Source organism: Mytilus galloprovincialis, chromosome 4 (assembly GCF_965363235.1).
Source record: "Mytilus galloprovincialis chromosome 4, xbMytGall1.hap1.1, whole genome shotgun sequence".
NCBI classification, from domain to species: Eukaryota; Metazoa; Mollusca; class Bivalvia; order Mytilida; family Mytilidae; genus Mytilus; species Mytilus galloprovincialis.
Genome location: NC_134841.1, coordinates 37,072,412 through 37,087,715, shown reverse-complemented (window position 1 = coordinate 37,087,715; position 15,304 = coordinate 37,072,412). Strand labels below are relative to the sequence as shown.

The following is a 15,304-nucleotide window of genomic DNA, read 5'->3' as shown; positions in this document are numbered from 1 at the left end:
CTCGGAATTCAGTACTTTTGTGATTTTATTTTGTTTCATTAACAATCCCATTTTTTTCTGATTTTGCGCCGTTAACTAGAATTAAGAGAACAAATGACATGGCGTCTTCTGTCTCAAATGTAGACTTTGACCTGAAATTTGACATAAGCACTTATCTCAGTACCAGAAAGAGGGACGAAAGCTACCAGAGGGACAGTCAAACTCATAGATCGAAAATAAACTGACAACGCCATGGTTAAAACGGAATAGACTAAATAAAAGTCATACGCATGACACAACACAGTAAACTAAAGACTAAGCAACACGAACCCAATCAAAAACTGGGGGTTATCTAAGGTCCTCGGAAGGGAAAGTAGATCTTGCTCCACATGTGGCACATGTTATTACAAACCCGTTCAAAAGTCTAAGTCTGTAGATTACATTCGTGCAAAATGAAGGGGATTGTAGTTATGACGCAAGGGACATATCCGATATCATCTGTAAAACGGTTATTCCATAATGGTCAACCAACTCGTGATGGCGTCTGTAAAATTTACGAAGGGACGATTTCAACTTCACCATTTGAAAGTCTTTGTTTAATAGCTTCCTTGTGAGCAGCAAACCTCTATCAAGGAAATCATGATAGGATATACAAGCACGGGAATATCGAATCAATTTTGAGATATATACTCCGTTCGCATACGAGACGATTTTAATTTTGAAATTATTAATTTCCGCCACCTTAGTAGCAATATACCAACCTCACCTGCAAATATTCAATAAATCCCCAGACTCATTCGATATTCAAAAGCTTGCAGTTACTACTCAGACTTTGTAAAACGCCACCAGTGTCTGAGCAGTAGGTTGATGAACCATTGTGTATGTCAAAAAAACGTAACGTCCTTTTTTCTAAAAAAAAAAGTTCATCGGAAGATATCAAGACCTTGTTGATAAATAATTCGTACCAACTTCATCAATAATACACGATGGTCTTCAAGTACAGATTCTAGGTAATTATGTTGTTAATCTTCTTAATAACATGTAATACTAGTATTCGTTTATCTGGTTTTTTTTTAAATTATTACTTTTACTGGCTATTTTTAGAAGTATCCATTTGAAGTGGCTAATACTTATATATTTCATTATTGTGCTATGATAAATTTTTGTATTCTTGTCTTTCGTTTTTGATAATGTGCCTTGTCTATATACCCTTTTCTTAACTTTGTTGACATATTTACTTTGTTTTATAGTGATTAAGGATATTACAAAATGTTGACTGCTGTACCACTATTTTTGACATTTTTACCTTTTTTTCTGTTTGTTTTGTTCTCACATCGTTGTCAATATAATGGAATTATATTCGACTGTCATACAAGTGAACACTTAAGTTGGCTATCAAACCTGGTTTTCTACATACAAAAATGCCTGTATCAAGTCCGGAATATAACAGTTGTTTCCATTCGTTTGATGTGAGTGAGCTTTTAATTTAGCCATTTGCGTAGGAACTTTTGGTTTAGAATTTTTCTCGGAGCTCGCTATATTTTAATATTTTTTTAAAATAAGTGTTCATGCACTCAGATATTTAGTGATAAAGGATGTTATTTTGTATTTGGTATCCTCAACTTTGAAATATACTTATAATATTGATCGTAGTAGATATAAAATCTATGTTTTTTTAATTCATTAATGTATATGTGTAAAACTTCTATTTGAATTAAACAGTGAAACTGTTTAATATGTTATTAGTCAGCTTAGTATAACGTCAAATACTTAACAGCTGCATCAATTGCTTTATTTGGTTCGGTTTTATTATACTTGTTGTATTTTTATTATGTACTCGTTTTCTTTATACTTTATACTATCAAAATTTATTAAGCTTTATCAAACAGTAACAAAATACATTATGTAATTAAGATATATTGGAGTAATGACTTACAACTAAAAGTATAAAAAATAGACATATATATTTCCTTTTTGGTTCAAAAACTTACACAATTTTAGATATGCATGATTGATTGCTTTCAAATTCATTTTAATACATCTCTTGTATTCAAAAACTTTAAATCGATTGCAATATCATATTTAGATTTTCAAAAAACAAAAGAGAAAGTAGATATTTTATTTCTGTTTAATTAGAAGTTTAAATTTAGGACAAACATAATTTTCTGATGGGTTTTCCAACGTTGGACTATTACCGTTTTATACATTAAGGTTTTACAGAAGTGGTTATATTTTTCTGTATGTTTAACAGAACAATTTTTAACAGGATGTCCGACAGCAATCATATTGTGATAATAAGAAATCTTACGAAAAGTAGCGATATCAGTGATACTGAATTGACAGACTCTATCTATGATCTACTAAATACATACATGAAAATTGCTACCATTAGGAACTGTATACAAATAAATACTGAAAACAATAAGAGATCTGCTTTAATTCGTCTAAAGTCTCTTACTGAAGTGCTCAATACATTAGACCGCTTAAAGGATAGAAACAGTAGAAACTCACTTGGCTTCAAGTTTCAGAGAATAGCAGATACAGGGGAGGCTATTGAAGTTAAAATGGAGTTACCCGAGAGATACTACCAAACAGATCAAAACATAGGGAAAGAAACAAGAAAATATGAATTTAAACGCGGGGGAGGAGAATATGTAGACAAGGTTCTGAAAGAAGATGTTTCTAAGTATATGTGTGGGTTTTTAAACGGACGAACCAAAGGAACTTTGTTCATTGGTGTGGATGGTAGGTTGTCTATTCATATCGATACGCGCCGCTTAAAATCATTTTTATTTACATTGTTTTATTTTGTTGATTGAGTTTAATAACGTAAAGTCAAACGTTTTACGTAATTTGTTTTAACAACTATCAAACAAACATGATAGTAATTATCTACTATAGCTTTTGTCCACCGTCTAGTTGAATCGATTTTTCAATATGAATGGTTTTTATCACACGTATCTATACTATTAAACGAGAAGACCTCATTTTGTGTGTCGCTTCTCTTCCTTTCACGATTAATTAATCACCATGCCTCTGTGTTCTATAGGTAACATGCATAGTCGCATTTGTCATCCATTCTTATGATTATTCAGATTGAGTTATTTTTGGAGAAAAACGACAAAAAAGGAGTCCGGATATTGATTCCGTCATCAGACTGACTTTTAGTCATAGATAAGACATCCGGTTTAAAACAACCAATCGTATGATAGGTAACAAAAATCGAAAAATAAATAAGCCAATCAGAGTGTTCTCCATATCATGGTGTTTTAGATCGCAAGAACCACAACTATTATACCTCCTTAGAGAGGACAATTATTTTACGCTTTTTATCTACATGTAAACTACGATTATGCAACTTTAATATATAGTTCCTCTCTGTATTCTGTCTACTGTTTTCTTTAACATGTTTACTATTAAAGTGGTCATACCTGTTGCCTATATATTAAAATAAGTAAAACATGTGGAAACAAGAATGTGTCCATAGTACACAGATGCCACCTCGACACTATACTTATTAAGTTTCGAATTGATTGGACTTCAACTTCATCAAAAACTACCTCGACCAAAAACTTTAACCTGAAGCGGGACAGACGGACGGACGTCACGAACGAACGGTACGACGGACGGACGTCACGAACGAACGAACGAACAAATGAACGAACGAACAAACGAACGAACGAACAAACGAACGCACGGATGTACAGACTAGAAAACATAATACACATATATGGGGCATAAAAATTTATTGTTGAAAGTGAAAGTAGTGATTTGGCAAAAATGAAAGTAGGGTAGTGACAAGAAGGAGGCAGGACCTTTTTCGGGACTTCGGGATCGGGTGTTTTTAAGCTTGGGATCTGGGGATTGATCAATACGAGACTCGGGAATATATTTTTCGATTTCGGTATTTCGGGATATGAATTTCTTTAAATTCTGCATCTCGGGATTTCATGTTTTTAAGACCGGGATTTCGGGATCAGAACCGCTCCGATCACCCTCAAATTAGCCTTAGTCGGTCTTAGTCATTTATACACGATTCATATCCTACCATTGGCATGTTAATACGGCTCTCAAAAGAAAAAGCACTGATGGATCAGATTGTCCTAGAAGCATATTTTATAGTAGACTAATAATGGTCTATATATAAGTAGTTACAATTATTTCATGTTTGAAGCGGTGCAAATTTTTAATTTAATTTGACTTTTACCAAAAAATGCATTGTAGCAAAGGAGAAGAATAATTGTGGTCTGAGGCCAGAAACACGAAAATAGTTAAATTTAACAGAAAGGAAACAAATATCGAACTTTGGAAAAAGGTAGAGGGCTTTTGATACCTTTTCTGAGATTCTCCATGATACATAAATATCTTTTACAAACGTCATCCTACAACAGTTCACAAACTGTATATGCCCGCGATTTCGCGGGTGTGTTCTAGTTAAACTTTTAATATGAAATGATCTTTATAATCGTTTCGGTTCATTGTTTCGTATGTACAACTTTTATATATTTAAAATGACTGAATAAATAGTCAACGATCAATCTTACAGGGCGATAGATCATGTAATATGATTCTGTACACTACAAAATATAATATATAACTAGTCAAAAAGGGTACAACATCACCATTAAATAACTATAAAATGAACAAATATTAGATATTTCGGATAACTGATATCCTTCTTCAATAATAGCACGACGTCAAATGAATCATATAAAAATATTCAAACTGAGAAACTTTTTCTAAATCTCGAAATTTATACAATTTAAGCGAACACCACAGACGCTGATACAATTTTAAAATTTCCAAACACGGCGCAAAGTTTAAAAAGATATGCCAAATGAAAATAGTTATTTTCGATATGAACTGGCGCAATTTTAAATTTCTAAAGGTTGTGACAGTTTAGATGTTATAATTGCATTGAAGGCAGTCCTCAAACAAAAAAAAATCAAAAATGTCCTAACCGATCCAAGTTTGAATAATATTTCAAATTTGACAACGGTAGGGCAATTGCAACAGGAACTACATATTTAAGCCTCCCAAACGAATAGCAGTCTAATAATGATTAGAAAAATAAGTTTGATCTAATGAGGTAAAATAATGAAAAGATTTTGGATAAGAAAGTTACGGACAGTTTCCCCAGTGGGCATAAATGAAAAAACATAGAATGAGTCCTTAATTTTCCTGTCTTCACTTATTTCCAGTAACTCCGGCTTTACAGTTCGAAATTCTTTTTAAAATACTAGTTTAGATTTCAGGGTTTCATTCATTCTGGATGGATGTACAAGTACGTAGCCACGTTCAATTATTTTACCTCATTAGATCAAACTTATTTTTCTAATCATTATTAGACTGCTATTCGTTTGGGAGGCTTACATATGTAGTTTCTGTTGCAAATGCCCTACCGTTGTCAAATTTGAAATATTATTCAAAGATGGATCGGTTAGGACATTTTTGATTTTTTTGTTTGAGGAATGCCTTCAATGCATTTATAACATCTAAACTGTCACAACCTTTGGAAATTTAAAATTGTGCCAGTTCACATCGAAAATAACTATTTTCATTTGGCATATCTTTGTAAACTTTGCGCCGTGTTTGGAAATTTTAAAATTGTATCAGCGTCTGTGGTGTTCGCTTAAATTGTATAAATTTCGAGATTTAGAAAAAGTTTCTCAGTTTGAATATTTTTACATGATTCATTTGACATCGTGCTATTATTGAAGAAGGATATCAGTTATCCGAAATATCTAATATTTGTTCATTTTATAGTTATTTAATGGTGATGTTGCACCCTTTTTGACTTGTTATATATATATATATATATATATTCTGGTTTGAATTGGTCCATGGGTGTTTATATCAGGGAAAAGTTAAAAATATATTGCAGACCGAGTACTTTTAAAAGTAACCATAATCTCAATTTCACTGGGGAAAATGAGATAAAAACATTCAGAGACGTTTGAGATTTTGAGAAACATGACATTAATATATATCTTTTGTTATTGTATCTTTTTTTCTAGGAGAAGGTTTTGTCTGTTAACATATTAATCTACCAATCTCAACACATCTGTTGGCGATCAGAAACTCGAGCATTCTCGTGCTTTCGTCGTTGGTTTATTAGGTTAGTTTTTAGATCCGATGCAATTTGAAACAAAGGAAGATTTTTCATCATTTAAAACACAAAATTGTATCTACTACTAGTATATGTATTCCTTTTATGTAGAAAAAGCTGATATGTATGATATTTCATTTGAGCATGGTGAAAGTAGTGTACAGTGATTTTTCGGTCAATCAATTTGTTTGTGTGATGTTTTTTAGATGATGGTTATGTTATTGGTGTCAACCGTGATGACGAGGATAAAATTCGTCGTGATTATATTGACGAAGGAATCAAGGCAATAAGACCACTGGTAGATAATGATGATTATCAAGTAGAGTTTGTTCCTGTTGTGAAAAATGAAAAAGTGAAAGGTATTTCTTCGTAAAAAAATCCGTATTCATATAGATTTTTATCATTACTTATTTCATGTATTATTTTTTTTTTTCTTTTTGTGTTAATTTCATTATTCTGAAAATAACATGACAAAAATACCACGATCACTCTACTACCTCAGAAATTAAAGAAAACTTTTAGAAGTCGTATCGTGCTGGTCGTATAAAGTACGTGCCAAGTCTTCATGAATCGTAAAGGTCGACGACCAACTTTGAACATGCTTATATCATTCGTACTACAGTCATGGCCACAGCTAGTCGACGTAGAAGCATAGGTAGGTTGTCATAGGGCAGAAGTAATTTGGCGTTCACTCAGTGCCAATAATGGCTCCAGTTTGAGATCAGACAGCGCTAAAACACGAAATTATTACTTTCCTCATTGATCTGGAATATCCTTACATTGTCTTAACGAAGTCGTATACATTCGTTACAGATTTCTATGGATTGGGATAGTCTGGAAATGTCGGTCAAGCACCCCGACAGTTATGTGCGTCCCGTAACATTCGGGAGAACTCAACCAATTTTGTCAAGTCGGATTACAATCGTGACTATGTCGTGACAAATTCTAATGTATCGGATTAAAATCGTATCAACGTTCTGTGTTTTCTGGACGTTGTTCTCTGGAACATGCATGGTCTGGAGAAAGTTATCATTGCTGTTTTTTTGCCAATTAAGTCCAGATTGCTTCAAAAACTTGCTGAATGCGAACTGTCTTTGCCGAAACAGTTCCGTAATTCATACGAAATTCGGCAGAGATACTATGTCAGAGACCCGACCATGCATTACAGAACACAATACGACTGAGTCTTTGCCAAAGCCGCGTGCACTGCAGAACAGTAGACTATGATAGTATTGTGTTCCGACAGTACCTGATCCCGTATGACGACAGTTTTCTAACAGATATCTTCCATCAGTGTCGGTTCACTGAATGGTCACTGTCTGATCTTTGTCGGATTACATTCGGTAGAATCGGGATGGTTTTGTACCTTGCGAAATATACAAATCGTATTAGAATCGGATATAGAACGGGTATAATCGGGACAAATTCGGTAGGAAACGGCTGAACCTGAACGCTTCCTGAACAATATCTGATTGTTGTCGTGATTATGGTATCCTCAACAAACTTGGGGTGACTTACTGTTATTCTACGTTTCTTTTTCTTTATTTTTTTTCATCCTTTTTGTCCACTCTGGATCTCGGAATTGAAAGGAGCCTTGTTGATGGAACTATACAATAATTTAAACTAATGTGCAATTGGGGGGTTGGCATATTCAAGATGGATAATGTTACTGGAAACAGCAAAAATACGAAAAACAGAAAGTGTTCCAAACGTAAAGAAACTTTTCATAAATGGTAACTGTCATGTGTAGAATTGAAGTTCGAAACTGGAATTTCTAAAATGGCCGCCGTTACCATGGAAACAGCAAAAATGTAAAAAAAATCAAAATGCTCAAAATTTAATGAAACTTTACAAAAATGATAAGCATGTGCAGATGCGTTCTTTGCCTTTGTAATTTTCAAAATGGCTGCTGTTACCCTACCAATGGGGAAAGGTGCCATCCGTTATTGCTAGAAATTACAAATCTAGTTTAATAAATGTTTTGCAAATTGTGATTTGAATTTTTGAATTTTAAGCCGCGATTCAAAGGATCTTGATCAGAATTTTGTAAAATTTTTATCGGGAATGATCCTGTTAAGGACGGCAGTAATAATCGTGAATGTCTGACCCCAAATTAATATCGGGATGGTCGTAGAAACATCGAATTGGAACGTGGTGCATTGAAGAAAGCCAATGAAAATTATTTCTACAATTTCACGGAGATTACCACGACTTTTTAAAAATCATTAAAGGATATGGTTTCTAACTATTTACAAGGAAACTTTCGTTTTAAGTCTAATATACGGTAGTACTTTATAAATACAATATTATTTTTAGATGACTCTAGGGATCATTAGTTTTTAATTAATGGGATTATCCTCTTTAAATAAAGACTATTTATTTATTCATGTATGTTAAGGTCTTTCCACTTTTCTTTTGGAAGACCTATTTGTTCATTTGTTCTGATTATCAGTATTTTTGCTTGTCTGTGGAAAGACCTATCAATTTTGGTCTGATTAATATCATTATTAGGAAGTTCCACTTTTCCGTAAAAACCCCTATTGATTTTTTTCTGATTATTATATTTTTTTCTTCTTCCGCCACATTTTTTTCTTGCGGTGTGTAATGGTTTCGCAAGATGTCGCTTAAACTGTTTGCACATGATATCGGACAGTTATTGGAAACACAAGAAACATTTTGGCCGGAGCGTTCCGGAGCCTGCATATGAGAGTTATTTGCCCTTCTGTATTTCAAATAAGTGAACTGCAATTATAAATAGTTAACCATAAGTTAAAGAGACATAGGTTTTTTTTAATATTAGGTCCTTGGTCTTGGTTCAACAAAAAGAAAATTAGTTCAAGATCATATGTCAAGGTCAGGTTCTAAATTTTGATTTTGGCTTCTTATTGCTTCTTTTCATAACATATTTTTACTAAATTGTTAATTGCGACATGTCGTTATATATATATTATGATTAAAAGGTGTTCAGATTTGATTGGAGTTTCCTCCCCTCTCATACTTGAAATTTGATGTATTGGTATACAACTAATTTCTCATATATAGTGGAGACGAGGGTCTTGATTTGAGGTCACCACGACCTCTGAATGTTTTTGATACCTTTAGTGACATGTTTTCTAAAGGAAACTGGTGTGTACAATGGGAAAGTAAAATTATTTATAGGAAAGAGGAGCGTAGGTCTTATCAGTTGTCGCAATATCGTGGTAAGATCGTCACTAGAACGTGTTACTGTAGTAGCGGACTCATAGCTTCATTTAACTGAATTATAGTAAGGTCATGGTATGAACGTGAAAACTATGAAATATTGAATATTCAAAACATCTCATAGATCGTAGTGGCATCTTCATGGTATCGGTAAAATGTGATGGGAGCTTTAAAAAGAATATTCAAGGCTACATCAAAGAAAGCAAAACATATGTGAGATAGTTTCTATAAAAAGGTCAAAAAGATTATTATACATGTATATAAGTTAGTAAAAAGGTATTTTTGAAATTTTAATTTTGGTATGAATATAATTGCTTGTCTGAAGATACAATACTTTACCAGTCAAATGTTAAAATCTGTATATTTCACACAACATATTCAATATTTACCTGAGCATTTCTTTTATAACGATTTTCACACCAGCGTATTGTAACGTCATCGAAATCACAGTTTTTAAGCAGAAAAAACTCAAAAGACTTTATGATAGTAAGGGTCGTGTATATCTACGACGTGAAGGCAGTTTGCGGGAGATTACTGCGGCTCAATCACAGGATTGGATAATACAGGTATACTAGTATTTTAATGTAAGCTATGAATAAAAGGTGATAACATATGTGTCCATTAGGGAGACAGAAACAAAAGAACATAATTGACTTCAAAATTTAAACATATGGTGTCAAACAAAAGACAAGAGTTTGTATAGTATGTCTAGTTCTGAATAGGCCGAAATCCTTGAATGAACTTCGTGAGATAAACCATCTCAGATCTGGTATCGACACACAATTTCCAAACGAAAAAATTAAAGAATTGAGGATAACACCTTTGACGAAGTCTCTTATTTTAAACTGTCAAATCTATAGTAAGACATAGCATTGCAAACGTATGTATTTCAAACCACTCAAGAGAGTCTGAAAAATTGCTAATCACATTTTTAAAAATAAATTACTATTGCAACTGGAATTATGTCATTGCATATTCTACTTTTACTGTTAACCTGCATTCTATATTTAACCTAAATAGGATTTTTTTCCTACATGCTTACATGCAAATTTTGGTTAATTATGATTTAATTACATACATTTTATTCTTAAGTAAGCTTTCTACTTAAGCAAATTGTTTGTTGAACGGAAACATAAATCATTTAATCATTCACTAATATATATTCATATTGTCCATAAATGTAGTCTCGATAGGCAGAATAATTCATTTTCTATTTCACTTTATCAACGCTGCATTACTTTTACATATGTGTTAAAATTGAGGGAATGTAGCGAACCCATAATTAACACTTCATGTACATAGATGCCAACCATTACGATTTTTCCGTAGTTTTTCCGATTTTGCGATAAAAACTACGCTATTACGGTAAAAGTCGAATAGTTACGGATTCCCAATCATCGACGTTCAATTTTGTAAAACGCGGATTTTTATCATTACTTTTCCGTCCTGGTCCAGTATTTAGGAAACGCCAATGTAATGCTTCCGGTTTCTCGGGAGTTATCAACCTATTGTTGGGTAACTAACTGACTTCCGAAGAGGCAAACTTGCATTTTATTAAGTAGCTTTCCCCCTTTTTCTACTTCTTCTTGACAAAACAAAAATGTTTGAGTCGAGAACATCTGAACAATTAATGAATGGAATACATACTACAGACAACATGTTAAATGACAAATTTTAGTGTACATCACTTTGCAACCACTCGTCAGTAATTTTTATTGGTAAATGCACGTTTATGAATGATTACTGAAAACTTTTCAAAAATACGGAAAATTTGATAGTTTGTTACTGATTGTGTCAAAAGGAGGTTGGCATCTATGCATGTATGATAAACCGATCCAACAAGAACGGTAATGATAGCACTTCTACATGAACGTACATTAAAATAAAACAATCTTTCGGACAAACTTTAAGAAAATACACACACATAAGGAGTAATCTACTATGAGATGCTTCTTGAGTGTAAACTTAACATGCTTTGCCTTTGACACTCATCTTAAAGACGTGTTGTAAAAGATAAAATCCGATAAAAGATTATTAAAGACGGATGATATGTTTGTGCATAAAAACACATTGTTCTTGAATAGCCATCATTAGGTATGGTCGCAACAAACATTTTAGAAAGCCAAAATATAAAATTAAAAGTGGTTAGCAGAAGCACCACAAACAGCTTTAAGAAAACAGTCAATTATGTCATCGTTAAATTTTGCATGTGTGAGTTTCATTCACAGCTTTATTATAATATATTCAAGGTATTTATACTCGATTGCGGCAGCATATTTTCTCCAACTTTCAACGGTACATTAACGTGTGTTAGTATTAATTATATATTTGTTTTAATATGTTAAAAAGTGTAATTTTAAGTTCATATTTTTTTTATTCCGAAAAATGTTATTGTTACTAAATACATGTAATTGGTTTGTTTGTTTTTTATACACAGAACCACTCAAAGACTTGCATTTTGCAATAATGTTCGAACATCAATTGAATAAAACCTCGACTACTCATGTGATGACCAGTAAATGTTGATGTCATGTTCATAAAGTATCTAACCGGACATTAATTAGATAATAGACCTTAGACGTTGTTTTGCATTGATAACATCATTATATCACGTTTATAAAATAACTGTTTTGTGACAAATACATGTATTCTATGTGTCTTTAATATCTGTGATTGTTTTGGAAATCTTGAACGATACTATATGTAATTTTGATACTGTGATATCCGTCCATTAAAACATATATCTTCTTGTTAACTTTATCATAGAGGTTTAGTGGGTCGTAAGCAAGTGTTATAAAAAACATGAGTGTGTGTATTGTAAAATTCAACTATTAGTAAGTAAATAAGCTTTAAATTTTAGCGCTGTTGAAAATATGATTTTTGTGATAACTTTTGAATTCGACGATCGTGCATTTATGTTTTAAATCAGCTTTGACAAGACTTGGGAGATTTGGAGATAAATATATATAAATGTTAAGGCACCTGTCTCATGTGATGAATACTGTATAATGACCACTTTATCTTTTTTTTTCGCAGCAGTTATCGCTCTTTTGGTGATGTCATGTAGTTACGAGTAATCATAACTAGAAACAGAATTGATAGCAATTCCTGTTGATGGAAATACTACAGCCAAAAGAAGTTATTATAATGAGGCAAAAATATTGAACTCTGAGGAAAATCCTAAACGGAAATTCCCTAATCAAATGCCAAAACCAAAAGCTCAAACACATCGAACTTTTGAACACAACTGTTATATTCCTGTCTTGGTAAAGGCATTTTCTTATGTAGCAAATGGTGAATTAAACCTTGTTTTATAGCTAAAACATTGACAAAACATTATTCTGAGAAATCGTATAATATATGATGCAATTATTAATGGCTCCTATGAAAAGACATTGTATATATAATCATAAATTTAAAATAATTTTATGGCGATAGGGCCTGGACAGATTGTAGAAAACAGAAGCCAAGTTACGAGAAGACACACATCTTTAAAAGTTACCAAAGTGTAATTCTATTCCAACTAATAAAAAAGCATATGTCAAAGAATAAATATTATTCCGTACACATCCAACGCCCAATGGATTTACAGTTCAAAGACGTCTCATGCATATGCACACGGGCACGGATATTTTAAAGATTTCCTTAACATAGAATATATGTATTTGCTATGTGAATCAAATTCGTATAAAACGATATGTTCATGTAACCGTCCACAATGCATAATGAACATCATATTGTAAATTGATAAATATACAAATATTGATTAAGTTTGTCATGTCGTAGCTATTTACATAATAATGACGATACGATGTATATTTTCCTATTTTTTTTAGGACGCACATCGGACTGTTGTATTCGCTTACCTCCATGTATTTTGGACATTTATGAATATAGTTATCGCATTTGCATTTATACAAAATCTTCCAATTATCATATTATCAATATAGATGGATGTTTATGTTCAATTTTATTGAACTGCCTTTATTTGTGAATGTTCGGAACATGTTATAGTACATGTGTAATATCTAAGTGTATCTATCTCGTATACTTTTAACTAACATCGATGTATACCGTTGATTATAGACTTATTTTGACATCATTCTTTTCGCTGATTTAGGAGCTATGATAGAACCTAAATATGTACTTGCTTCTGTTTACTTAAACTTTTATTTCTTTCGAGATGGGTTTTACGTATTACTTAACTTTGTCAACCCTTGTTTAATATTTTAATCTTCCATAGAGTTTGTTAGCAAATTTTCTTGCTTTACATTCTACGACTGGCGTTTGTGTGTGTGGTAATACCATTTACGCATCCAATACATCATTAGACAAAGTGGTATTCATTAGACGACAGTTGATTTCATTGTTTTCATCTCGGAAAGATTTGAGTTTTAAAAAGTTTTGATTCATCATTGTTGTCTTTTATAATGATACTTGCTTGGTTCTGTTGTCCCTTTTAGCCAAACAGCTCTTCATGTGTTTCAGTATTTGTAAATTCTTGAATTAAAATTTTTTGGCTCTGAGATTTCATGATGATAGTAAATCTCGAAAAACGCTTCGAACGCTTAACATTTTAACAGTTGCTGTTTTTAGTACAACTAAACAAATGATTATACCTTTATACAGTCATCAGTTCTCTTAATACCATTTCATTCCGTTTTTCCTACTTAAATAGGTGTACATTGGATTATGTGTTTTTGTTTTATTGATGTTGAAATAATATGTATAGTATTCAGGAAATAAACTAATCTCAAATAGTACATAAAATCTTTATTGACCAAGCAATTTCATTTGGCTTTTAATCAACCGAATCGTTTTCTTATGCATCATGACACAACAGACTAATTACTGCTTTGTTTTATTTAAGTGGCATTGCTATTAATTTGATATTCTACGTAAGCATTGATTACTTACCAATTTAAATTATTGGATTTTCTTAGTAATGCAATTGAAAATTGTACAACTCGGATCCAATATTGCCTACAGTGCATTTCTTAGTTTATAGTTCAAATTCAATAATGCACAACTGTATGACATTAATGCATAAAAATAAAAACACTTAATGTTGTTTTCATTTTACCATTTTTTCATTGACACATTGATTTTCATATCCTCCTCAATACCTTATCTCCCTTTTTATAACTCTTTCTTTTGAAGTTTACTTTTCATTTTAAGTAGTCTTCATTCAGTGATTTAAATACAGCCTGCACTTTTATGCCACTGGAGAATGTCATTTCCGTGTCTTTTTGTCAATATTCATGTTATTGTAATAAATACTTATCTCCAGAATACAATTAAGTAGCTGGTTCCATGAAAAATAGCTGTTACTGCTGAATATCAAAACGAAAAATATGTCGACAGAAGATTGATAAGTGTTTGCTTAATATGCAGAAACGAATAGTTCTTTTACTTTTGGGGAAGAAAACAAACAATACTTCAATTGTTACTGTATAACATTTGTGTTGAGTGGGAACAACGAAACTAAAGGGTGGTCACTTTTTATAAACCTGATGAGGACCGACGTATTCGTGTTAAAAAAAAATGGAATAAAAAACACTTAAGCTGTCTCGTGGGTACAAAAATTTCAGCAAAAAATTAAACCTTTATTTTTTCATTACAAATTTTATTTATTACACTATTAGTTATTACTTTATGATATGGTACAAAAATCAACCTAAAAAAACGATTCGGTTTCAGATAACTTTAAAATGTTTATATCTTTGAAAAAGCTCCAAATTATCTCCCTTTGGTGCAAAAATGGTATTTTTTTGGCATGAAATTTGAAATATCTTTTTTAACTCATCGGTGACCTATATTTTTTATTATTGTTTTCAAATAAGCTGTACATAAACTAAATAATTGTAAAATTTAAGCGATTTCTGTAATTAGGTTATTTTTTTATTTCGATATTACCTCTATTTCTCTTATTAGCTCAACAGAAAAAATAGACATTAACAAAAATTGTATGCTTCTTCCGGCGGCAGATTGTGAGCTTAAATGAACGGTGACCCC

General features: G+C 32.1%; 1 protein-coding gene across 1 annotated transcript; it reads left to right on the top strand.

The window, feature by feature from the left end:
* Window positions 1-2,096: 2,096 nt before the first annotated feature.
* Window positions 2,097-12,021, top strand: LOC143070576 (schlafen-like protein 1). Its single transcript, XM_076244819.1, has 4 exons — window positions 2,097-2,724; window positions 6,295-6,447; window positions 9,713-9,855; window positions 11,727-12,021. Exons 1-4 carry the CDS (start codon window positions 2,220-2,222, stop codon window positions 11,754-11,756), a joined length of 831 nt encoding a protein of 276 aa, XP_076100934.1. The 5' UTR covers window positions 2,097-2,219; the 3' UTR covers window positions 11,757-12,021.
* The last annotated feature ends 3,283 nt before the right edge of the window (window positions 12,022-15,304 follow it).